Source organism: Mangifera indica, chromosome 17 (genome assembly GCF_011075055.1).
Source record: "Mangifera indica cultivar Alphonso chromosome 17, CATAS_Mindica_2.1, whole genome shotgun sequence".
NCBI classification, from domain to species: domain Eukaryota; kingdom Viridiplantae; phylum Streptophyta; class Magnoliopsida; order Sapindales; family Anacardiaceae; genus Mangifera; species Mangifera indica.
In genome coordinates, this window is record NC_058153.1 from 5,632,643 (window position 1) to 5,656,993 (window position 24,351).

A 24,351-nucleotide genomic window follows, 5' to 3' on the forward strand; every position below is an offset into this window, starting at 1 on the left:
TATAAAATTAGGTTTAACTAAATAAATATAAAAAATTATATTTTTCAAAAATTCATTACCTTATTTATGTCGTTTGAACACACACATACACACATATATATATAAATAAATAAATAAAATTTTTAAATATTATTTTTAAACAATTAAACATTCAACTAATCTAACCACCGATTAAACCAATCAATCTCCTCCATCAGATCAATATATAATCTGATTTCAAAAACATATTTTCTTGTGAAACAACAAATATTCAACTAAATTATATTTAGCCCACTAATTCAAGTTCTTGAATCATTGACGTCAAAATATTATGGATTGGACTCTTCAAACATAAAGAAAATTCATCGATTGTCTTGACATAACATTGCCGGGTCTTGAGCCACTTCAATCACTTGGAGATTCTATAACTCATCCACTCAAGCCTTCTCTAGTGTCAAAGCTTTTCTACTTGACAGAAGGGCAAATTTATAAATACATAATTTTAACTCATCATTCTATAACTTACCAAAAGGAAAAAATTCATCGATTGTCTTGCAAAAGAAAATTAACCAAAAATAAATATACAAGAAACAAAATTCTATGGATTACAAAATTTGTACTTTCTTTCTTATTGTAAATTACATTCCTAATTCATAAATAATTGCGAAAATTGATTGAAAAAATTACTAACTACAAAAGTTACAATTTCTACACGGGATAACTCAAATGCCTCTCAACCTGTAAAGTCTTTCAAAATTGGGAAGATCTTCAAAACAAAGCTTCAACATCTCTTAACAACAGCAGAAGCAAAATAAGGATGATGGCTGAACTCAAAATGAACCTTAAGTGATGGATCGATGGCACCTAACTGGCATATCACGTTTGCGGCTACAACATTGTGCTCTGCAACCTGCTCTAATCTTCTAAGTTCAGCCAATCTTTCTGGGTCGTTGGAAAAACAACTCTTGATTTCCTTCGCAATCTTCTGAGCATCCTTAAAGTAATTGTACATAACAAGGGTCTGGAAACAGGAAGCAAAGTTAAATAATACTCTGTACAAAAAAATGATAGATACATCGGGTAAGAGAGAAATATCACAGAATACTCACAGAGAAGCGAGCATAGGTAGTTGATTCTTTGAAAGATGGATACGAAATGTTTTCGGGAACACAAGCTTTTTGTAAAAGCTCAAAATGCTGAATAAATCTCTGGAGAAAAAATAAATTGTGTTATTATATGATAGAGTGGAAGCAAGCAAGTTGATACAGTGGACCTGAGACACTACACTACAATTTCCTTGTCAAATATAGCAGCTTGAATTTCGAGTCAGCAAACATGTTGTGAAGTAAATTTAATCAGATGAGAAAGATTGAAACTCTACCTCCTGCTCAGTATTGAAATGGCTTGTAGTTTGAAAGACCATGAGTTCATTCCTCAAAGCAGCAAGCATCTGAAAGGATTCAACTAATTAATAAATCACTTGGGTTCGCATGTTTAAGTAGAAAGAGTTTGTTAAAGTAAGTGAAAATTGCTGCTCTATGAACATCGCTATATGACTTAGAATAAGAAGAATTCGATAAAGTTTCAGCCAACAGCCAAACCCAAGAATCTGATTAAGGCTAAGAGGTAAAATTCGACCTGAGTTAGTCATCCGTGGAATCATAATTTGTATTTCTTACAGACATGAGATCATAATTTATATTTGAGACACTAATTTACCATAGTGAGCCCTTCAGCAAGACACATTTGGCACTGAAGAAATAATATTGCTGGCGGGATCCGAGACTCTTTTGCCGCCTCCTTTATAGAATCCTTTTTCTTCTTTCCCTTACGTTTCACTATCAACAGAAGTAGAGGAACACATCAAAATTGGCGTTAAGAATTCATAAACACATCTCCAATTCAAGCACAGATAATCAGAGCATATTCATATGAAATAATTGGGAATTTGATTCAGCTCAATCGAAAACGTGTATTTCTACAACTTTACTAACAATTCTCGAAAGCAAAATCACAAAAGAAAAAGGTAATGAACTTGCCAGTGCCACTGCTTACTGCCAATCTTAGATGAGTTTTCTCTGCAAGTTTGATTAAGACAGCATACATGTACCAATATACCATGCAATATTCACTGGGTGAATAAAGGTCCAACTCAAAACCCAGCATGAGAAAACGAGAAGCTATCCAGTAAGTTTGCTCCTCCACCCAACAGAGAATATGCCTAAATATTTTGAAACGTATATTCTGCAAGATCAAATAAATTGTGGTATAACACATGCTATATAAGAAAATATCATTGGAACTTCATAAATATGAAATCAATTAGATCTATCAGAAAAGCATACGCCAATGCCGTATATCTTGGCTGTCATGACTGAAGCACTACAACTAGCCCTACTTTGTTTATTCAGTAAACATTTACAGGCAAAAAAGGTACTTCTTAAAAAAATCATCCTGGTCTCAACTATCAATGATCCCATGCAAGTACCAAATGATGATTTCAGAGTTCTAGTGGTACTTTATGAGCAGTGAATCATATACACACGTATGAACACACACTGAGTCAACCCCGACCATCCAAAAGGCTAGCATAATGGAATAAAAATAATATAAAAATTTGATAGACTAAATGTGAGGCCATGGAGCATTATAGAGTGGAATTATATTTTTCTTTTTAACAGTAACTCTACAGACTTGTACTTATCATTGATCTACTTCTGCAAGTCAAGGTAGATTAACAGTTCAAAAAAGAGGTATGCAGACCAGAGATTGACTAATATATGAAAAACATGTGACCCTTGAGTACAGATTTAACGTGCAGACCACTCTTGTTTAACAGCAACCCAGATAGATTTATGCTTATAATACATTTAGTTCTACAATTGAATATGTTACAATTAAAATGAGCGAGTATATTAAATCCGCGCATTAGATATATAGACACACTACAAGTTGCTTTAAAGACACCCACATAGCTTTACTAGCTTAGTTGTTCAACAGATTATTCTAACTTCAAGAGCAACCATGTAGAAACAACATAGTCAAAATGCTGAGAAGAAAGCAAGATACCTCGTCATCCAGCATGCTCGAGGCTTCTCCAAATTCGTTTCTGAATGCAATATCTAGCTGTTAAGAAACAATTACAAGAGCATGAGGGGACAAATGAACATTTCTTCTAGAAAATACAACTCAAAATATATTCACAGATCAGCTTTTGGGTCCGGACACCTGTCATTGTCAATTAATAAAGTAAAAAATCAATGTGCTCAAGGAAAACAAAGGAGGAGATGCCTAATAATCCATCTCACTGAGGTTATATTAAAGTTTGCAGTTTAAAGAAGATAGGAATGAATAAATGATGCAAAGATAATTAAACTATACGATAAAAGAGAAGAAAGAGTTACATGAACCCTTTTGCCAACAAAATTCTCACAAAAATGAATATCCTTTCTTTTATTTTTTATCCTTTTATAGCCATACATCCCTCAGCCTTCTGCATGTGTTCACCAAGCTCTAAACAACAGGCTACTTCCAAATCCTGTAACCTTACCAGCTAGGAAACTTGTGAGAATAATATCCCAAGTAGATGGCCCCAAGGGAAATTAAAACATTCAGCTCTTGTTTGAAACCAAGGACTTCTACCACTAATACCTTAATCTATCTTCTTCTGCAGGTATAAAAAGTTGCTAGCTATGAACCATTAAATGTTATTTTTCAACTCTTAATCTTAGCCACATGATTTAAATAAAATCAACCATTAGAGGTTAAAATTTTATACTGAAAAATCCTTAACTTTAAAATAATAATTTATCGTAGAAAGTGTATTTTTAGTACCAATCAACCTTCAACTAATTCCTCATAGTACACATATCACAAAATTTATAAAAGGAAAGAATAAAAAAATCCACAGATAAAACAGGTGACAACAATCCAATATTCAATGATTTTCACAGGAAAAAAACATCAGCTAGATAATTTACATTGAAGTTGAGTTTGCATAAGGTACAAACCTGTACATAAATAACTCGCCAATCTTGTAAGATTTTCCCAAGCTTACGTCTCTGCCATGCAGCATTTGTACAAAGAATTTTGAGCATATTGATCACTAACTGCAATAATAGCAGACACGCATATTAGACTAAGTGCCATGTGCAATAAGCCACAAGGATATTACTTTTTTTTTCTACCTAATTTATAGCACAGGTGGCAAATGCAAGTTTGCATCTTACACTGCTATCTCAGGAGTGAACAATTATACAAGAAAACAGCAGATTTTATTCACCTCCCTTGAAGTTTAACCTAAATACAAGCGAATTGCCTGATTTGAAAAGTAGGCATTCAATTTTTAAATTTAAAGCAAGAAGTACAACAGCTTAGCACAGTATGATCAAATAGCTATATTATTCAGAAAAGAAAGATGGATAAACCACAAAACATAACAGTTCTTCACCTGTCCTAGTTGTAGAATATATTCATTCTTCTGAATGTCATGGTACTTAGTCACTTCAGGCAATGCTGCAGCTTTAACAATCACAGAAAAAATAGAATCCCGGCCATAGAGTTTCCCATCTTGAACCAGTAGAAGCTGTTCATAATTTTTACCAGGATTGAGAATCCAAAAACATGATTGATGATAAATATATAGATCTTTAAGAATCTCATATAGAAGAAAATAAAATAAATTAACAAGATTGAAACCGAAAAAAATAATAAAACACTCTACAATGCCAATCACAAGGCATCATAGAGGGACCATTTAAGAGTATAAATTTGATGTGGGAGCTGCATCCCTAGCACCAACTTGTCAAAATGACAAAAATCCAATAATCGATTAAGTTTTTCATTCTATGATGCAAATACTACAAATGGTTTGATTTAACATGAAGCAAACTAAATTCTGGATGCTCTCGTCTTACCCATTACTGTCTGCCAAAGCTTCACATAAAAGTTCTTAGGTTCATTATGATAAACAATAAATTACTAGATTTCCCTCCAAGTTTTGGTGAGAATAATATTTCCAATTACATGAATTTTTTTAGCATTTGAGATTTGCCAAACTTGTTCAAGTAAAATGAGAATAAATGCCGAGCCAAAAAGATGTATCTTTTTCTTCCTTTCACATTTAAGGGGTTGATGTGGCATCCATCAGGAACTAGCACACAATAGAGCTCAATTACTATTGCTGAAGCATTAATAATTAGCTTTAGCTTTTAGCTTGTGCATTAAGGCAACTGGAATTAGAGTTAGTTTTGATTAAAAGGTCTCATGTTTAATCCCTCTGTTATATTTATAATAAATTGAGTTCAAGGTTATGGCTGTATTTGTGACTGTGCCCATTTATTACCAATGAAAAAAAAAGAGAAAAGAAAAATCACTTGAATCTTTTCCCAGCATAACAAAAATTCACCCTAGTTCTAAATATAATGTTCATAAGCGTAATAATGAAGTTACATAAAAACAATTGTTGCACTTTTCATACAGTAGAATGAAGAGCAATTTTCAAAATAACATAAAATAAAGCCAAGACACAGTAAAATCCAACCTGAAGATGAGCTCTTGCAACTAAGTCAGGTTGAGACTTCTGAAATTGTACCACAAATCGAAGAACACTCTCTAACAAAGGGTCTAGTGAGTAGGAACATATTGCATCTAGATCATGAAGAAGTTTCACAAAATATTCAACTGCCTGACAGAATAGGACAAAACACTTTATAACAGTGAAACTACATTAACAGATATGTCATCATTAAGGCTATAAATCTCACCCTTTTCCAGCTAAGAATTTTAATTGCACGTGGAGGAGTGGGAGCAGATGATCGACTGTATAAACTAGCATCGAATCCAATTGGAGAACGACCAGAAGCAGTTGTTCTATCTTCTATACCAGGAGTTCGACAAGTATCAGACCTAAGGAAATCTGCTGATTTTAGAATTGATTCAAGCTCCATTCTACAGGAAGCTATATGTTTTCTTGCCAATTCCGAACCTCTTCCTTGAGGTCGTCTCATACATGTAAGAGCATGGAAAAAATGCTGAAAGAAAGAGAAGAGATGGTATTGATTGGCTAATACTAGGAAAGCAAAATGTCATAAAAAAATGCGTCAAGCCACTTATTGTAAGCATACAGATGTAAGAAGAAAAAAACACGTAGAACTATTGCGAAAAATGTAAAGCCAATTTTCCTACTGATCAGAGTAGATCAGAGATCTACAGCCAGAAGTAACAGAATTATTAACTTAAATTATCAAAATTATATTTCTATACACTGAAACAGACAAACACAGATCTGCATTCATAAGTTGATGATTAAAAAAACAGAACAGGGAAGAAAGAGAGAGATATAATTGAAAAAGCATTTGTTAAAATTACAATAGTATGTGCAAATTTTGTTGCATTATTAAGGCCAATGCTAGACCAACAAAAAATAAAAAGAATATTACTGAAATGACTTCAGCCACTTCAGTGCTATAAACTTCAAAACATCAACTTAACCAGCCGTTCAAATAGCCCTGAGAAACATAAACACTTGTTTTACATTTTCAACTTTTTATCAAGCTAGAAGCTTTGATTGCAAAATCATAAATGAATATATCAAAAACCTGAGGAAACATTAATTGAGATATATTTACCAGTTTTAAGTCATTACAAACAGAAATTAAAGTATCAAAAAAATATCCTTTGACTACTCTAATATAGATTAAAAGGCCACAATTCACAAAGTAAAACAAGATGAGCAATAGTACGCACAACACAGCAGAAAATAATACACTTCCTGTTTCACCAATTCTTTTAGACATATATGAAGGAAAAAATATCATGACTTTAATTTGATCAAGCATTTAAAATCATCATATCAAGACAATTTAGGCATTAAAAAAAGATCTCACGATCCAAGATATGTCAAACCTGCTGAATCAAAGAACATATATAATTGATGTAAATTAGAGAATGCATACAAACAATTATCTAAACTACTTCCAATCAAAGTTCAATAATCATGGAAAGAGACAAAATCCCAAAAAAAAAAAAAAAATCAGTACTATTGGAAAATTGCACAGGTAATGCAGTGGAAAGATTTCATCGCGTCCAAAGAGACAATGGAAAGAGAAAATACAGGATAGGACCTTCCGAAAGCGTAGGCGGCATAACAAAGCTTTGCAGAAGCCTTCTTCCAGATCAAGATTATCTTGTAATGGCTCCATATCTGTATCAAAATATCTAATATATCAACCAATTTCAGTATATTACTACATCTTCATTTTGCAGCACACAGATGCAATGCAACCTAGGCAGAAGAAGATTCCACCTCGCAGCAATTATAAATGCACATTAAAAAAGCCTTTTAACAAGTGCAGCCTTTACGGCATATGAAATGTGGAAAAGAAATTTATTTCTTTGGAGATCACTTTTCAGTTGTTTTCAACAATGACCTGTGGCACAAGAAGCCATTACATTATAAGTATCAATTATCAACGTATAATTCATAAACCAAGTTCAAAGAATTTCAACAAGTTAGCCGTAGAGCCTCTTTTAGATAAATATATCCACCGTAACCTTTTGCTGGATAATAACATATCAAGATAGTCAAGCAAAGTGATGCCAATGGTGATTCACCCAATTACAGTCTATAGTTAGGGGTCATAAGCTTTATAAGTTCAATCCTAAATCAAACAGTTCACAAGTTGCTCTGACTACTCATTTTTCATCTCCAAATGTAATGCCATCATTGTCTCAGAAAATTACAGAATGAATATATTCAAGCTAGCAATCAAACATTTACCCTCTAATACTCTTTTTTTAGATGATGGAGCTTTACAAGCACGCAATTGGCGAGTAATGGTTTCTTCAACAGCATTTAACATTGATAAGCACTTGTCATCTCCATCACCATTCAAAGGAAGACCATAAGACATTGTAAAGAGATCCTCTTCCTGGAAAAGAAACATACGAAATTGGGCCAAGAATCATACATTCATCAATATGATATACTTCAGTGAAGGAGATGGTAACTACACGTGAACCTTTTAACATTAAGATATAACATCATATTTTGCAAGAATACTATCAATTAAGTATAAGATAAATTTATTTTACTTTGTTTCTTTATATCTTCCTCTTTCACGACCTATAAAAAACTCATTAAAAATATATTATTATATTTCAAACTACATTTACAATGTCAGAATTAGAAAGATAATTTACCTAACCTGGTTTTAAAAAATCCTATAATCTTTACAACTAAAATTCACCAATAGGTATGAAAATGAGGGTAAGTTTTGGAATCCATACAATAGCGATGATGAAAATGAAATAGAGTAGGGAAGAGTTGTTGGAATACTTTACTTCATGTGTGCGTGCATCAGAGACAACTGAAATAACTGCTTTGCAGGTTGCACGTATGATTCTGCAATAAGAATGTAATATGGCATGTGAAGATGTCCTATCAGGCCTTAGAAGATAAATGCATGAAAAGACAGTTTGGGCCAATGAATGACCGTTGTGCCACGTCGCCTGCCATTGAATTTAGAGAGGACCAAAAAAAAAAAAGTAAGACACACATCATTGACATCAAAGAGGGAAAAAACATAAAGGACACATTCTCGGGACAAGACTACACACATAAAACATGCCAAAAAAATCTAACCATGGAATTAAGCTAGAAGGTGGAGGGCCAACCATAATAAGAATAGCCATGCTAAATACTATATGAGTGTGGGATATTTTATCTCTCTCCACCATGTGCTAACTCAGCAAAATATATATGAAATTGGTCTTACATATAAAGTGGAAATGAAACCAGACAGGCATAACCAAACATGGGTTCAAAAACAAACTTGACAGACTTTGTTCAGATAACATAAATCAAATCCAAAAGGTTATGTTATTAGAAGTACAGCTCAACTACATTATAAGCAATGATGTTAGGCATTAAACTTACAGATGTTGGTAATGTCGATGGTTCATGAAAATATACTTATCAAAATGTTAATAGACAGAAAACATTTTTGTAAACTTCCTTGAAAAGAATACGATTCACAAACAAAGTAATTACAATCTCCAAATAATTCTCAGGAAATTCCAATTTTTATTAACAAACCATGTAACAAATCTTTTCTCTACCAGAACATAGTAAATAAACATTTTTAAGAGATAGAGAGGAAGAAAGCATCTGTCTGCGGTGCTGAAAATATGGAATCCTAAATGACTAGTAGTCTTATTCTTCATTCCCTTGTATGGCTCCATTTATTTCTTCCTCCAAAATAATAAGGAAAAGAATTAAGAGTTATGCAACAAATTACAGTCATCTTCAGCAATTTTTATGTTACATAGTTAAGAAATTATATAAAATATAGTGTAAACTACCTCACATGCCAGAAGATGGTCCATGATGTCAATAGTGCACTGAACATCAACAGTTTTATTCAAGCTGATAGGAACCGGAGCAGCACCATTTTCAATGGCTTCTTCAAGAGAATAGTATTTACTAACCATACCAGAGTCCATCTTAGGGTCCATTATCTGATTAAGACAATCTAAATTGGTGAGTACTGCAAAGAGATTATAACTTTGCAAACAAAATCCAGAAAATTGAATTAGTAATCCACAAACTATTACTGCTGACTGATATACCTATATGCTTCAATCTAAATCTCTCAAGTGAGGCAATTTATAAAATATTACACCAAAAAAATTTGATAGCAATTTCTTTTTTCACAGGAAATTAGAATTATTAATGAGAACACAGATTGACAACATGTAGCTCATTACAATAAAAAATAAAATGACACAAAAGCATAATCAAACAGCAGCTTCAAAATTTACATAAAGGTTAAAGAACATTAAAGCATCAAATGGCAACAGAAACATGAAAAAATTAGTAAATGGAATACCAATAATATACAGCATCACAAATTTTAAACTACTCAATCATCTCAAGGGAAAAGACTTCTAGAAAATATCACTAAATTAATTAGTCCTATGCCTTTTACCCTTAATTGGAACACACAATAAGAATAGCAAACAAAACATTTAAGTTACAATACCAGATAAAGCAACCAAGTCTCCCACCAAAAAAACCAATAACAATACCGAACCATTTATCTTATGATACTAACAATAAACATGAATAGAATTTACCAATACCTCTAAAGCAGACATGGCAGCAAAAAGATTAAAATTATCTCCATGAATAAGCTCACCATCTCGAAGTTCTGCAATTCATAAATTAAAAAATAGAAAAAGAAATAAGGAAAAGCAATCATTAACTAGCCAGCTAGCGAAGTCTACCACAGAATAATAAAAAATTAGCTACATTATCACCAGTTCCTTAAATTGCCTCACCTCAATTAGTATTAATGCAAGAACAATACATACAAGCCAAGTCCACCATACAAAATTGCACTTCGAATTATTAAAACAGCAGTAAGTGTTATTAAGTGAACAGAGAAAAGAAAAATGAAACCTTTACAAGCGGCATCCAAGAGAGGAGAGACGTCAGCCCACACGGAGTTTTCTCCGGAAGGAATACAAGTCTGCTGAAGTGCTTCACGATTCATCGATGCCAACTCCTTGTCCCTCTCCGCCATCTCTCTCTGCTTATTCTCCAAGCTGCTTCGCTTCTACTATAGTTTAATGAGAGGAAACGGGGATTTTAGGGCACCATATGGGTCGGGTCTATGACATCATCATATCATCATATTTTGACTTTTTTATGAATTTTATTAAGGAAAATTAAAATAATTACCCCTTTTATTGGGGCAATAAACAAATTTATCCTAAATTTTGGGGTTTAAAAAAAATACCCTTAAATTAAAATATTTAAACGAAAATGCCTCAAATATCTTCTTAAATACCAAAACTACCTTTATAAATTAAATTATTATTTTATTTAAGGATAATAAATAAATTTACCCCTAATGTTGGGATTTAAACAAAATACCCCTAATTTAAAGTATTTAAACAAAAAATCCTAAAATAATACCAAAACTACCCTTCCTCTATTTCTATATAAACCACCTATCTTCCTTCATTTTTAACATATCTAAGAGAGATTTTTGAAGAGAGAAATTAAGTTCGTGTTCAGGATTTCGAACAAGAAGAGAAAAGTTCGTCATTTCGAGATATTTATCTTTGTCATTACTTCAATCATTATTATTTTATTAATAATACAATTATATGTAATATTTTATATAATAAATTATAGTTGTATGTAATAAGTAAAATAATAAAAATTAGATAGGTTATGTTTAATAATATTATAGTAGTATAGGATAACATGATATCACTTCAATCGTTATTATTTTATTAATAATATAATTATATGTGATATTTTATATAATAAATTATAGTTGTGTGTAATAAGTAAAATAATAAAAATTAGATAGACTGCTCATAAAAGGGTCGCTAATCGGGCGAGAGTCGGTGGGAGGGGGCTGAACGTGAGCGTCAATAAGAGGAGGAGCAACGATCGGAGAACTAATGTTAGGAGGACTCGATGATGCATCTCCTGACGCCAAAGAAGATCGACTATCCGACACCCTTGTATATCGAACGATATCCTCATACCAATCTGTATCTCTCTCAACTAGAGATAAATCTATCGGAAAATTAACATCATCCTGCAAAATATTTATTTTCAGTACTTTTTATTGTTCTATCTTATATATATGTTAATGCTTAATAAATTAGTACTTACTATATCACCAGTGAAGATAGTTGAGATAGAATCTCATCCCGGAATGTCCTTCGTGTGTCATCTCAACATTCGGGCGGCTCCTACAATCGACGACATATCCGCCCATCGATATAACGAGTCCAGCGTCTCATATATCCAAAACTGTAATATCAACATAAAACGGTTATTGTATATATTTACAATCATATTAAACTAATTTTAATTTTAAAAAAAATTGTTTAAATTAATAAATACTATAATTACCTAAAACGCTAATGGAAATCTCATGATATCATACTGCTTAAGCTGGTTTTCCTTTTTCTTTTTCGGGTCGGAATCTATAGAAATTCGAGAGATATTATCGCATATAGAGCGATATGTCATCTGCCACACTCGTACTCCTCATGGGTATGCATTAAACTCATCAAGATGATCAGCAAATTGTAATATCTTCTGGGGAATTGTTTTTCTCAAATCACTCCCTAATAATCCCATGTGATGATAAAACAACAATGCTAACTTCACTGTATCAGTGTCATCCTCCCCCCATGGTCTCCGTTGGAAAACACGACTCAGATCAGCATATGTAACTGATTTACACCAGTGAAAATATGTCTGGAGGATCCGATCTGTGGCCTTCGATAAAATATAGAGGTTGATATCTATCATATGACTGAATCGAAGGCCTCTCATAATAGTAAACTCATACGCACTGAATTTGACATCCACATTATTAACTCGGAACCATAACTCTTCTCGTGAGGTCACCTTATTTACCGCTCGAAGGATGAAGGAATGTATTAGAACCCCACTAAATTGACTATCCTTCAAGTCCAAGAAGTGTCCGAAACAGGTACGTCGAAACATTTGTAATTGTCTCTCTGTTAATAATTGTTTTATCACGGCTCTTATATCTCTATATCCACGTGTAGTAACTTGAGCCTTAAAGTGTTTTTCGGGAGAAAATCGCATTTCATCCCTGTCTTCATCCCTTTTCCTCTTTTGTCCAGCTCTCTATATGAAAATTAAATTACAATTATATTAAATTTATATTATAAATTATTCAATTCTATACATAGAGGCCTTATTTGAAAAAAAACAGATATCAAATTTGAATTCTACACATCAAAAAACTTTAAGATGGACAAAATTTCAATTTGCCCTTCATATGGAAAATACCAAACAAGCCCTAAAATTATATTTAATTGCATTCTGCCCCCCTAATTCAAACCACACGAAATCGTATGGCGGATAACTCTGAAAAACCGTATTTTGCCCCCACCATGCGAATTCGTGTGTCAACCACACGAATTCGTGCGTTGACCACATGAATTCGTGCGTCAACCGCACGAATTCGGGGGTTGACCGTAATTTCACGTGTCAACCAACTTTTCCAATTTATACTCTGCCCTAACACACGATGAAAAAACGTATTTTCACCCCCAACCACACTATATCGTGTAGCCCACGAAGTTTGAAAAGTGCAAAAAACCACCCCGTCTTCAACAATTCTCACCACACGAATTCATGTGGTCAGTACGCTATTCGCGTGGTGATTGCCGAATTCATGTGGCCAAATTTCACCTCCCAAACTTCGTTTTTCAAACTCCATTTCAACAACAATCAACTCTACATCTAATCTAACACAAAAGCCCTAAGATAATTTATCAAAATAACCAAAAAATCAAGCATTTTCTTTCAAAATTTCAAATCGAAACCCTAACGCTAAACACCCAAATTTCACATCAAATCGCTCAAATCATGAACCGAAATACATAAAGAGATGACAAGAGTTGTTTTACTAACCTTTTTGTCTATCTTCGTGGCCGAAAACGTCGCAAAAATCGCCGGATGAAATCGAAGTTGCCGAGTGCATGAAAACGCGAATTCAAAATTTCTATTTTCGTGTGTTTGGCGGTGATGCGCATTGTTATGGCCGATTTTGATTGGAGGGGCATTTTCGTCTCTTCATAATTTTGGGGCAGTTTCGTTTAATGATAAAATGCAGGGGTAATTTCGTTTTGCTCCCTTATCTTTGGGGCAATTATTTTAATTTCCCTTTTTATTAAAGTTATAAAAAATAATAATAATATTTGTTTGTTTTGTCATATGTAAACAAACTTTCAAATAAAGAAAAAATTTTAATATATAATATGAAAAAGTTCAAAGTTATTTTTAATATTAATACTCACAAAACAAATTGTTGGTTTAACACAATTTATCAATATTAAAATATGAATTATGAATATAAAAATAATTTATTATTTGATAACAAATTTTTGTATGTATACTCTTGTTAGTAAATACGAGAATAGAAAAATAATTATATAGAAATTATACAGGGATAATTTGATAAATAGTGAAAAATATGTTTATAAAAAAAGTCATAAAATTTAAATACAAAAAAAAAACGTAACATGTATATACAAGTTTAATATCACACATCATTAATAATATATTTACAAAAATACGACAATATATCAATAATAATTTTAATATAAAGTATTTAATAGACTATTAAATCCAATATAATATAATATATAATAAAGAGTCAATTATCACCAAAAATTATTGAGAGAAATTAGAAATTTGGATGATAAAAAATTAGATTTTTTATTTTATATAGTTATGACATTATGATAATTAAAAGAAAATGTAAAAGATATTTTCATACTTTAAAAAATTTATTAAAAAATATAAAAAAGACAAAAATATGTGTTTAATATGGGAAACGTATAAAATACATGTTTAATATATTTTAGGTTCAAAATTTTAAAACAACATATTTAAAAAGTGAATTAAATGGGAATACAAATTAAACTCAAATATTTCACCTTTTTACTATTGAGGATGTATTCTATGACTATTGTATAATTTATATTCATAAGCCAATTATGATTATTCGGTAAACAACCTAAAAGGATTATCATTTGTGTTAATATGGTTAGATTTGGCAAAATTTAATACAATTCATTAACCCAACGCGATATAATATGAAAAAAATTGGGTTAAGGTTATGATTTTTATACAAAAAATAATTTGGATTGGGTATGGATTGACTCCAAAAAATCAGATTGTGTTCAAGCTGACATGAAACCAACCAGAATAACCCATAAATTGGTAACACTACTAAATTATTTTTATTATTGGTAACATAACTACTAAAAATTGATACCTAAAGCTAGCCCAACGTAATTGAAACACTTGTTTGCACCAGATACTGATTGTTTGGTCAAAGTGGTAACTCTACTATTGGATTATTATTATTATTATTAGTTTCAAATATAATTTATATATTTATTTTTCATCATTTCCTCTTTATGTTCATTCAGAAGATAATAACTTTAATTTCAATGAGCTCACAAAGGATATTACGAATACTAATAAAAGCAAAGATGACATTCAATAAAGATAATGTTCTAACACTCCTTAGTATAAGGATTTTTCTAATTAAAACTTGATTTTAGTTATTTTATTAGCTAAGTTATGATAGTTACATAAAATGAACCCTCAAATAGTTTTACTCCTTAAAACATTATAAAGTTAACTAGATGTCTATTTGAAGGAGTTAGTCTTAGGGTTTTTGGTAGAAATTTATCATCTTTTACTAAAGACATTCATTCTAATATAATAACTATTTTTACCAAACTTGTAAAAAACTATTTATAGTTTATTTGTTTTTTTTGTTAGTGTGTTGAAGTACTACTAATTTAAATTTATTATGTTTGATATGTCATATTCATATACTTGTTAATAGTTTTAGTATTTATGACAGTAATATTATATGGATTGAAAATTAAATTTCTTAAATATTTGATAAATTGTTAAACTTGTTAATTGTCGATAGCATTATTTTGAAGTTGAAGTTGTAAATTTTTTAGGTTCTTGATTACGATATTTTACTTTTTTAATCCCTACAATTGATTATATACAGAGACAAAAGCAAACTATTAATATTAATATTAAATAGAGCAATTTTGTTTTGACAAAATGTTGTTTTGTGTCAAAATATTTTTCATATGTTTTTTTGTAAGAATAGTGTTATTTCATAATATATTACAAATTATATTGTTTCGTAACAAATCATATCATTACATCTTGTATTTTGATATGACTTTGTCTATTACATAGTTTAGGTTAATTCATGTCAGCTCAAATCAATTTGAAAATAATTAAGTTTGGTTTAGGGTTGAAAATTTTTGACATAATTCTATTTTAGATCAAGTTAGGGTTTAAAGTCTTCAACTCGAAACTTGAATTAAATTATACGAACATGGCCTGATAACAAGAACAATCAAGTCTAAATATATCCAATATGTTAGCTTATGTTTAACTTTGTAAATTAAATTCAAAGTCTATACTATTTCTTTAAAAGTGGTGTATATCATCCAATTTGGCCTAATTTAGAAAAACTTTCAAACTAAACTTTAAAAAAAGATTTAGAAAAATCTAAAACTAAACAGTTTTGTGTTTCAAAGTAAACTAAACCAATTTTACACTTTTTAATAAGATATGCTTTTATGTGGGGTTTTCAAGCTCTCTCATGATTTTAAAAGAATCCATCAGTTGTTACTCTATCAAAAATGGAAGTTGAGTTTGTAACTTCAACTTCATGTCATGTCAAGTTTTTTGGCTAAGGAAGATTCTTGAAGAACTTAGTGTTAGAATAGGTTTTTTGAGTTAACTGTCACAATTATGTAACTAATTATATTTTTTTAATAAATAAAATGATAATATTTCTTTATTTATAATCTTTTATGTAGATAAATGTCATTAAAATTGTAAAATTGTAATGAGAGGATCAATGCATATCAACTGATTGTGAAAATTCTATGTTCACATGAGGTGGTCATCCTAGAAACATTCATATTCACCATATTATCTTGACCATGGGCACAAATAATATTGTTAGGACTATCATAGTATTTAACATTCCCACTAAAAAAGGGTGACAAATTTTACGTGTTAAAGTTGTTCAAAGATAGTTTGGTGCAACACATGTATGCATGTTGTGTAAACGTGTACACTAAACTAACCTATCAAGAGGATTTCATATAGATGGTTACTGTAATTTCTATGAAAATCCTCCAACAAATGATGATACATTTGATTCTTCAATTTGAGATCACTATTATTTTGTATAAGGATCGATATGGTTTGACACCAACCCAATATAGTTTTGAAAAAAAGATTGTCAAAACAGTGATGATATGCTATACTTGAGAGATGTACAAAATCTATGGTGGATCAATAGAAGATTCATCGATCACTCTTGAGTACGAGAGCTAATATCTTTGATAAGTCTATTGATAGACATCAATGATCACTTGAATATATGGTCACAGTTAGATTGAGTCATTGCTTAGTCTAATATAGTTTGGTCCTTGATAGAAATATAAGTCTATACATATTGAAGATTCCCTGAGCTAGACATTAATTATATGTCTCAGCCTCGAAAAGATATTGTATAATAAAAGGATTCGCTTGTATGATAACTATATTATTGGTAGGTTAAAAGTCAATCAATAACAATTTGACGGTTGAGTGGTCATGATGCCTTGTTAAAGGCTAATCATGGTTTGTGTGATATTTAATTATGTTTTAAATATTTATTTATAAATATTTCAAATATAATTTCATAGATCTAAATTCACCAACCTAAGGTGATTCACTTTTTGCACTTTACACCTCAATAATTCAAGTTGTACCAAATAACCTTTTATACGTGTGATTCATATGTTCCCTAATATACTGTCAATGAATACAATGTATGATCAATCTACAATTAATCATCCTTTTTATTCAGCGACCATAAGTGTCCTTTAGTAATACATCATGAGCACCCAATATAAGGGGAATCCATTTAACTAATGTATAAACACTTCAATGGTACGATTCATGTGTAATCAAATCTTTATCATTTTGATATCTTATTAAGGTTGAAGCACAAAAGTAGTGTCTACCTCATTTATCATGACTTGATTCTCAAGAAAATGACTAAGTTTGATTGGATTTAGGTTTTGACCCTAATCCACACTATGGTCATAAATTTTATTAGTCATAATTGTTAGTTAAATAGCAACACAAGATATCTTTCTCTCATATCCAAGAGTCATGAGTTTTTTATTGATCCACCATAACTTTGCTACACTTCTCAACTTAGCCAACTGTTATTGTATTGATAACCCTCTGATAAAGGCAATACTAGGCTAGTGTGAAATTAGGCCAATCGATGTTTGAAACATTCCAATGATCTTAAGTTGATAGATCACATACATTATTGTCCATTAAAAGAGTTATTCCACAAACATTGAAATTACCAATTTATATAGAATTAGGGTTGGATTCAAATCGAGCTTATTCAAGCTCGGTTCGAACGAGCCTAAAACCAGTCATACATAAACGAGTTTAAGCCTGGGCTCTAGCTTTGAGCCAAATGGCTCGGCTCAGCTTGCGAGCCAAGGAAGCTCACCCATGGTTCAAGTGTTTCCATTATACACTATTTTTTTCTTTTTTTAATTGAGTTAGTTGTTGATGGCCTTTGCTTTTGTGCAGGTGGGTAATGTGCATGTTCTGTTCAGAGAGGAAGATCATGTTGCTAACGCGCTTCGAAATCTCAATGGTAGGTTTTATGCAGGTTACATCTTTGGTCTTGATTCCTTGTGCTTGAGCATACAATGTATTAGATGAATGTTGTTTTATCTTTTAATTACTCAAGAATAGTTGTTAATTCAAATGAACCAAGAGTTTGTTCTTAATTTCAATGACCGAAGTTTTTATGTAGTGTGATCACTTTGATTAGAATTATTTTCAATCTCGAAAGAACTTAAGTTAACGAGATTATTCTCATTAACAGTTAAATTATAGCCTACAATGAAAGCCTGTAGTGCTGTTGAATAGGAGCATGTTTACTTTTTCATTTTTTGACGCTGAATCTCTTAATATTTAATAATGTTACAAAAAAATCAAGATGGTAACAGATTAAGATTAAGCATCCTCAACCAAACCGAGTGAAGCAACATATGAATCAGATCAAATGGTCTAGCAGGACGATTCATTACAAAATGTCTGGAAACTTGTTACACATTCTTCTGCATTTCGAAATACTTTTCATCTGATATCTCTTTCCGAATTTCCTTAATCTCTGGGATTCTTTCCGATGGAATGTGTACAGAAAATTTACTCCAATCAAGAACATCGCTAAATGGTAATGCATAATGATCAGAAATGATCAAGATGGTAACAGCTTAAGATTAAGCCTCCTCAACCAAACCGAGTGAAGCAACATATGAATCACATCAAATGGTCTAGCAGGACGATTCATTACAAAATGTCTGGAAACTTGTTGCACATTCTTCTGCATTTCCAAATACTTTTCATCTGATATCTCTTTCAGAATTTCCTTAATCTCTGGGATTCTTTCCGATGGAATGTGTACAGAAAATTTACTCCAATCAAGAACATCGCTAAATGGTAATGCATAATGATCAGAAATTATCACTGGAACACACCCCACATGAAATGCAGTCACAACTCTTGGACTTGCAACTTCATATCCACTAGGGCATAAGCAAAACTTACTGTGCCCCATTAATTTGAAGTAATCTTTCTTCTTTGGAAGGTACTCATGGACCTGAATTTCTTCGTCTTTGTCTTTCCAGTGCTTCAATAAGAGCTTTCTTATGTCACCATGGGCTCCTCCAGCGAAGAATGCAAGGATCCGACGTTGTTTTATTGAATAATGGAGCTTCGGAGGGCCAAGTTTTCCCACGGGGATGTTGATTTCCGGTATTGCAACATCTCTTCCACGTTGGAATCCTTCTGATGTATTTGCATTGCAAAGTACTCTGATGAAGTTCTTGTATAGCTCAGGGGTAGCTTTCGATATATCTGGAGCCTGAAAATTCCACTGATAAATTAATTGCAAGCATCTAGAATACTGTAAACTCAAAACAATCAAACTATGTTTATCCATTTTAAGTATATAAATTGATATATTTATTTAAAAACAAACCATTTAAAAAGGAAAAAAATAATTTTATTTTTATTGTTAATACTTTTAACAGAAAAACTATAACAATAGAAGATGACAAAGTTTTTTGAATTTTTAAAATTTTTTAGCAACGACAAATACATTTTTAACAATTATTTTTCTCTTATTAAACTTATAAATTTATTTGAGTTTAATGAAAATATAAATAATTACTCATTAAAATTATAAAAAAATACTTATAACGATTGAATATTATCTATTTATTAATTGTTCTCTTGCTAAAACCAATTTTTTTGTACCCATGTGTGTCATTATGTAATTAGATAATTTTAAAATAGAGATAAAATAATACACAATTATATGATGATATATATAAGTATATACTTATTTGTATATTCAAATAAGATTCGTATAGTTGTATGCATACATACCCAATCGTGGCAAGAAACTGAAAAATGGTCAGCGCCATGGCTTCTATTCCAATAAGGATACTTTTTAGCTACAATGCCAACGTAATCTGTAACAAGGCGCTGCATTTGATCGCGAGAATAGGTGACAAGAGGCTTATAAAGAAAGCTGACGATGTTGACAATGCTGATGGGGAGAAAAAATGCATGCGCTTTATCAGGATGGTCAGCCAAGAAATTGCTCTTCCCACTCTCCATCTCGTCGATGAACTGCCCCTCGATGCCGTAGATGTTGTTCACCGGTCCACCGTGGAGCAGCGGTAGTTCTCCTTCCTTGTACACCCAAACCTTGAATCTCTTCTCCATTTCTATGTGACTCCTGATGAAATTTTAACGGTACCATAATTTACTGTATCTTCTCATAATCTTGAAGGGATATAAGATCTAGATTATATAAAATTACACAAAACGATTGAAGAAGCGGTGTAGTGGAATTCAAGTACAGTGTACGTTTCGATACTTGGTATGAAATCAAGGCAAGAGAGTGATAAGCAGCAATGCCAAGTCTTTTTTCTTTTTATTCTTGAAGAATAATGTATAGTTTGTGGGGATCATCTCTGCCTATCTTGCTAGCGGTATCTGTGAGCAGATTCTGTAAATGGTATCTGTGATCAGTGTTCTCTGAACCATTTCTACCCACCTACTCGTAAATAGTATCTCTCATGAATTGTATCTACGAACAATATGCACCCATGAACAGTACCTGTGAAGAGTATTGTCCCTAGCGCCTACGGCATGTCTACACACTTACATGCCTATCCTTGAATAAGAATAAGACTTGTGAACAGTCCCTGTGAACAACCCCCATAAATAGTGTTGTAAACAGTAGTCATAAATAGTACCATGCCCACTTCCTACCCTTAAATAGTGTTTGTACACATTATCCCGCGTATCCATCTACCCCATTCTTGTATGCCTTTTTTTTTTTCTAGGAAAATCATGCTTACCTCACGCCTAACCGCATAATCTACTCTTATATGTCTACTTTTTCTAGGAAAATCACGCCTATCGGATCCCTACATGTCTATCTTTGAATAAGACATGTGAACAATCTTTGTAAATAGTATTTGTAAACAATATCTATAAATAATATCATATGTATCTGTCTATCCGTAGATATCCGTAGATATTACTCGTAAACAAGCCTATTGCACACTTTATGCCTACCCCACACTTACGTGTCTATCCTTCAATAAGACACGTGAACAATATACTTTGTGAACAATCTTTATGAATGATACTTGTAAATGGTATCCGTGAATAATACTTTGTATCATTGCCTATCCCTAAATATTATTTGTGAACAATATTGGGTTCACCTATCTATCCCACCCCTATCCCCTCATTTGTAAATTTGATACAAATAAATAATTCATATAACTAAATTAATTATAAAACAACAAAAACCATTACTTACAAATTAAGAAAATTCGATTCATCACTACACAAAAAAATCATGCTATTTTGTAAGATTTCTTTGAATATGAATTAATTTTTAGATGAGAAGATGAATAAAAATAAGTTTTGGTCGTAGCTATGTTGGTATAACATAAAAAGTAGATTAAAATTGTATAACATGGTAAAAAATGTTTAAATAAATTAACATACCAAAAAGAAATTTATTGAAATTTTTTTTCTACTTTCCAAGGAAGTAATATAAAAGTTAATACAAGCTGCATAATTGCAAATCAAAGGTTGCATATTGCACCGCCAAAAATCATGAAAATAAAACGATCACTTCAAGAGGAGGGCAAAAAGTGGAGTAGCATTATGAAACATTCATATGATATCATTTTGGGTTAGATTTAAATTATTTTTTAATTTATCTCAAATCTATTTGAACTTTTTGTAAAATTTCAGATATCTTCTTCATTTGATCTAATCTCCTATAAAATATAATCATTATTATATTTTTGAAATCTCTTCCATAACAAAGTTTGACCAACTTTTAAAACCATATCTAGGTATCATACATATCTGACCGAAAAGGCAGGAAAAATCTATCATAAAAAAAGATAATTATCCTATCACTTGAACAAATTCTTACTTTTAATAATTTATTTAAAAGATCATTGGCATGGATTTGATATATTTAAAGGAAACAATAACAAGAAGAAGTTTAGTAAAGTTGATTAAGAGAATAATTGAAGAAAACTTAACTGATGAAACGCGTAAGCATTTCTGTAAACATCTCCTGTAGGAATATACGTTTGTGGCTTGGTTGATGAATAGTTATGTGATCGAATTGCTTCATAAATAGCCGCTCGAGCCCTAGCTAAATCATCTTCAACCCTCTCCAAACTACTCCTTTTCTGCCCACAAAACAAAGATGTATATCAAAATATATTCAAAGTAAAATAAAATTATCATTTTGCAAATGAATAAAGAGAATACTCAAGAAGATTTAATGCATGAATATGTTACTCACTCTCTTATGCCTATTAGAAGTCACAGTAGCTGAATTGCCGCCAATACTTTTGAGTGCCGGAAATGCAGTTGCTGAGGATGAGGCCATGATATTTTCATGGTTTGTGTTGAAGTGGGTATAATTGATGGAGGAAGATAAAATGTTGGAAAGGTTGTTTTGGAGGTTGAAAGGGGATAGGTAAAAAATCAGCAGAAGAAGAAGTATCAAAGCTGGTATAAGTAAAAGCTTCGTTGAACAATTCAATGCAGCCATGGCAGGTTCAATCTCTTTGTTTTCTTCAAGAGAGAGTTCCAACTTGAAATTGATGACGTATTTGTATATATGAAAAAAAATAATAATAATAAATAAAGTTAGAGCTTGTTTCCTTGTATATATAATTGTATATTTATTATGTCGATTTTTGTTTCTTTATATGCTATTGAATATTTGTTATGTTGAATGTTATTTCCTTATATGCTATTGAATATTTATTATGTTGATTTTGTTTCCTCATATTTGATTTAAGACTTATATAAGTTCATATATCATTAACATAATTTAATATAAAAAAATATAATTTATTTATATTTTATCATGGTATTACAGTAAAAAATTTCACTCTACCCTTAGATTTAAAAGCTGATACTTTCCCCCTGAACTAGGGTTGCACCTCCTTCCACACAAGTTTGAAACTTGGCAAATTCACCCCTATTCATTAAAGAAATTTTCTTTGGCATTAGACTATTTGTTCCTTGATAATCCTTTGTCTCCGGCCGACTTCATAGCCTAAGACTGAGTTGAACTCCGTCATGTTTTTATTCTTTATTGGTGGAAGATAAAACAAAAAATGTTAGAAACTCAAAAAACAATAGGCAGTTCCCATTTTAGGATGAAAGATGAATAAAACATTCAAAGAAAGTTCAAGAACCCTATACCTGCATACAAAAAACCTTTGGTATCCACATAGAACATGAATGAAAGGAGGCTTTATATGCCTAAAAACTACTAGAAATTTACGATATATAAGATGGGTATTTGAGTGCATAAAATTGGGCATCAACAAAACTAAAAACACAATAGTTTTTATATAGATAAGATCTTGGGAGCCAGAGTTTTAGTCAAACCCATATATGAAATCAAAATTATTAAATTAGGATAAATCCTAATCCAAATGGATATATGATTTCAACATTATCCAGTTAAAGATAAATCTCAATCTAATGAATACTGCAATTATTTTAGACTTTCAATTTTAGCTAAATACCCTAGGATTATCATAGTATAAATACTAAGCTAAGAAATATTGCAATTATTTTAGACTTTTAGTTTTATCTTAATACCCCGAGATTATCAGATTATAAATTAAACAATAAAACAGGATTATCATCTTTAATTTAAATAAGAGTTTGATTCAAAACATGATTTCTTATGTGTTTGAGTTCAAACCAAACTCAAGTCCTCCAAACCTTCAATCTAGAATTTAGACTAGATTCAATTTGAATAATTCAATGTCTTCAAAATTTGATCAACTCCTATTTTTTGTGACATATAGGCTTTCCATTAAGCCAATAGTATCTAGATTCAAATCAAATCTAGACACCAACCAACATTGACCTCCAACAAGGCATCATGGTTACTTGGTCAAAAAAGTGTCAACAAACAACTCTAAACCTCTTCAACTCTACAATTACATATAATATAATTCCTTTATCAACTGACATCTCTCGAGGTTGAGACATAGATATGATATATATCTCAAAAACTCCTCGATATGAACTGATATCCTCAATGACTGAATGATTTGGATTGAGCTTCGACCCAGTCCCATTAT

At 31.4% G+C, this 24,351-nt stretch overlaps 2 protein-coding genes across 5 annotated transcripts; both read right to left on the reverse strand.

The window, feature by feature from the left end:
* Positions 1–561: 561 nt before the first annotated feature.
* On the reverse strand, positions 562–10,610 carry LOC123200823 (N-alpha-acetyltransferase 35, NatC auxiliary subunit). 4 transcript variants are annotated; one of them, XM_044616216.1, is made up of 16 exons: positions 10,442–10,610; positions 10,123–10,190; positions 9,343–9,498; positions 8,323–8,490; positions 7,760–7,910; positions 7,104–7,183; positions 5,745–6,011; positions 5,522–5,665; positions 4,430–4,564; positions 3,990–4,088; positions 3,049–3,105; positions 2,019–2,223; positions 1,699–1,817; positions 1,361–1,429; positions 1,089–1,187; positions 562–1,000 (listed from the first exon to the last, which is right to left on the reverse strand). In XM_044616216.1, the coding sequence occupies exons 1-16, from the start codon at positions 10,563–10,565 to the stop codon at positions 761–763; spliced, it is 2,181 nt and encodes a 726-aa protein (XP_044472151.1). In that variant the 5' UTR covers positions 10,566–10,610; the 3' UTR covers positions 562–760. The 4 variants fall into 4 exon arrangements, with proteins under 4 accessions (XP_044472151.1, XP_044472154.1, XP_044472153.1 ...); XM_044616219.1 differs by having other exon boundaries at positions 8,323–8,383; positions 10,442–10,591; XM_044616218.1 differs by lacking the exon at positions 10,123–10,190 and having other exon boundaries at positions 10,442–10,593.
* An 8,244-nt stretch (positions 10,611–18,854) lies between these two features.
* On the reverse strand, positions 18,855–22,793 carry LOC123200891 (probable glycosyltransferase At5g20260). The gene is made up of 4 exons (XM_044616272.1): positions 22,542–22,793; positions 22,274–22,446; positions 20,078–20,432; positions 18,855–19,550 (listed from the first exon to the last, which is right to left on the reverse strand). The coding sequence occupies exons 1-4, from the start codon at positions 22,791–22,793 to the stop codon at positions 18,885–18,887; spliced, it is 1,446 nt and encodes a 481-aa protein (XP_044472207.1). The 3' UTR covers positions 18,855–18,884.
* Positions 22,794–24,351: the final 1,558 nt, after the last annotated feature.

Coding starts and splice junctions, on each gene's coding strand:
- LOC123200823 (XM_044616216.1), bottom strand. CDS start 10,565: ATGGCGGAGAGGGACAAGGAGTTGGCATCGATGAATCGTGAAGCACTT. Junction 10,191..10,441: donor CTTGGATGCCGCTTGTAAAG/GTTTCATTTTTC, acceptor TATGAATTGCAG/AACTTCGAGATGGTGAGCTT. Junction 9,499..10,122: donor CTGCCATGTCTGCTTTAGAG/GTATTGGTAAAT, acceptor TGTCTTAATCAG/ATAATGGACCCTAAGATGGA.
- LOC123200891 (XM_044616272.1), bottom strand. CDS start 22,793: ATGGCTGCATTGAATTGTTCAACGAAGCTTTTACTTATACCAGCTTTG. Junction 20,433..22,273: donor AATGCTTACGCGTTTCATCA/GTTAAGTTTTCT, acceptor AAATTTCATCAG/GAGTCACATAGAAATGGAGA. Junction 19,551..20,077: donor CAGTTTCTTGCCACGATTGG/GTATGTATGCAT, acceptor TGGAATTTTCAG/GCTCCAGATATATCGAAAGC.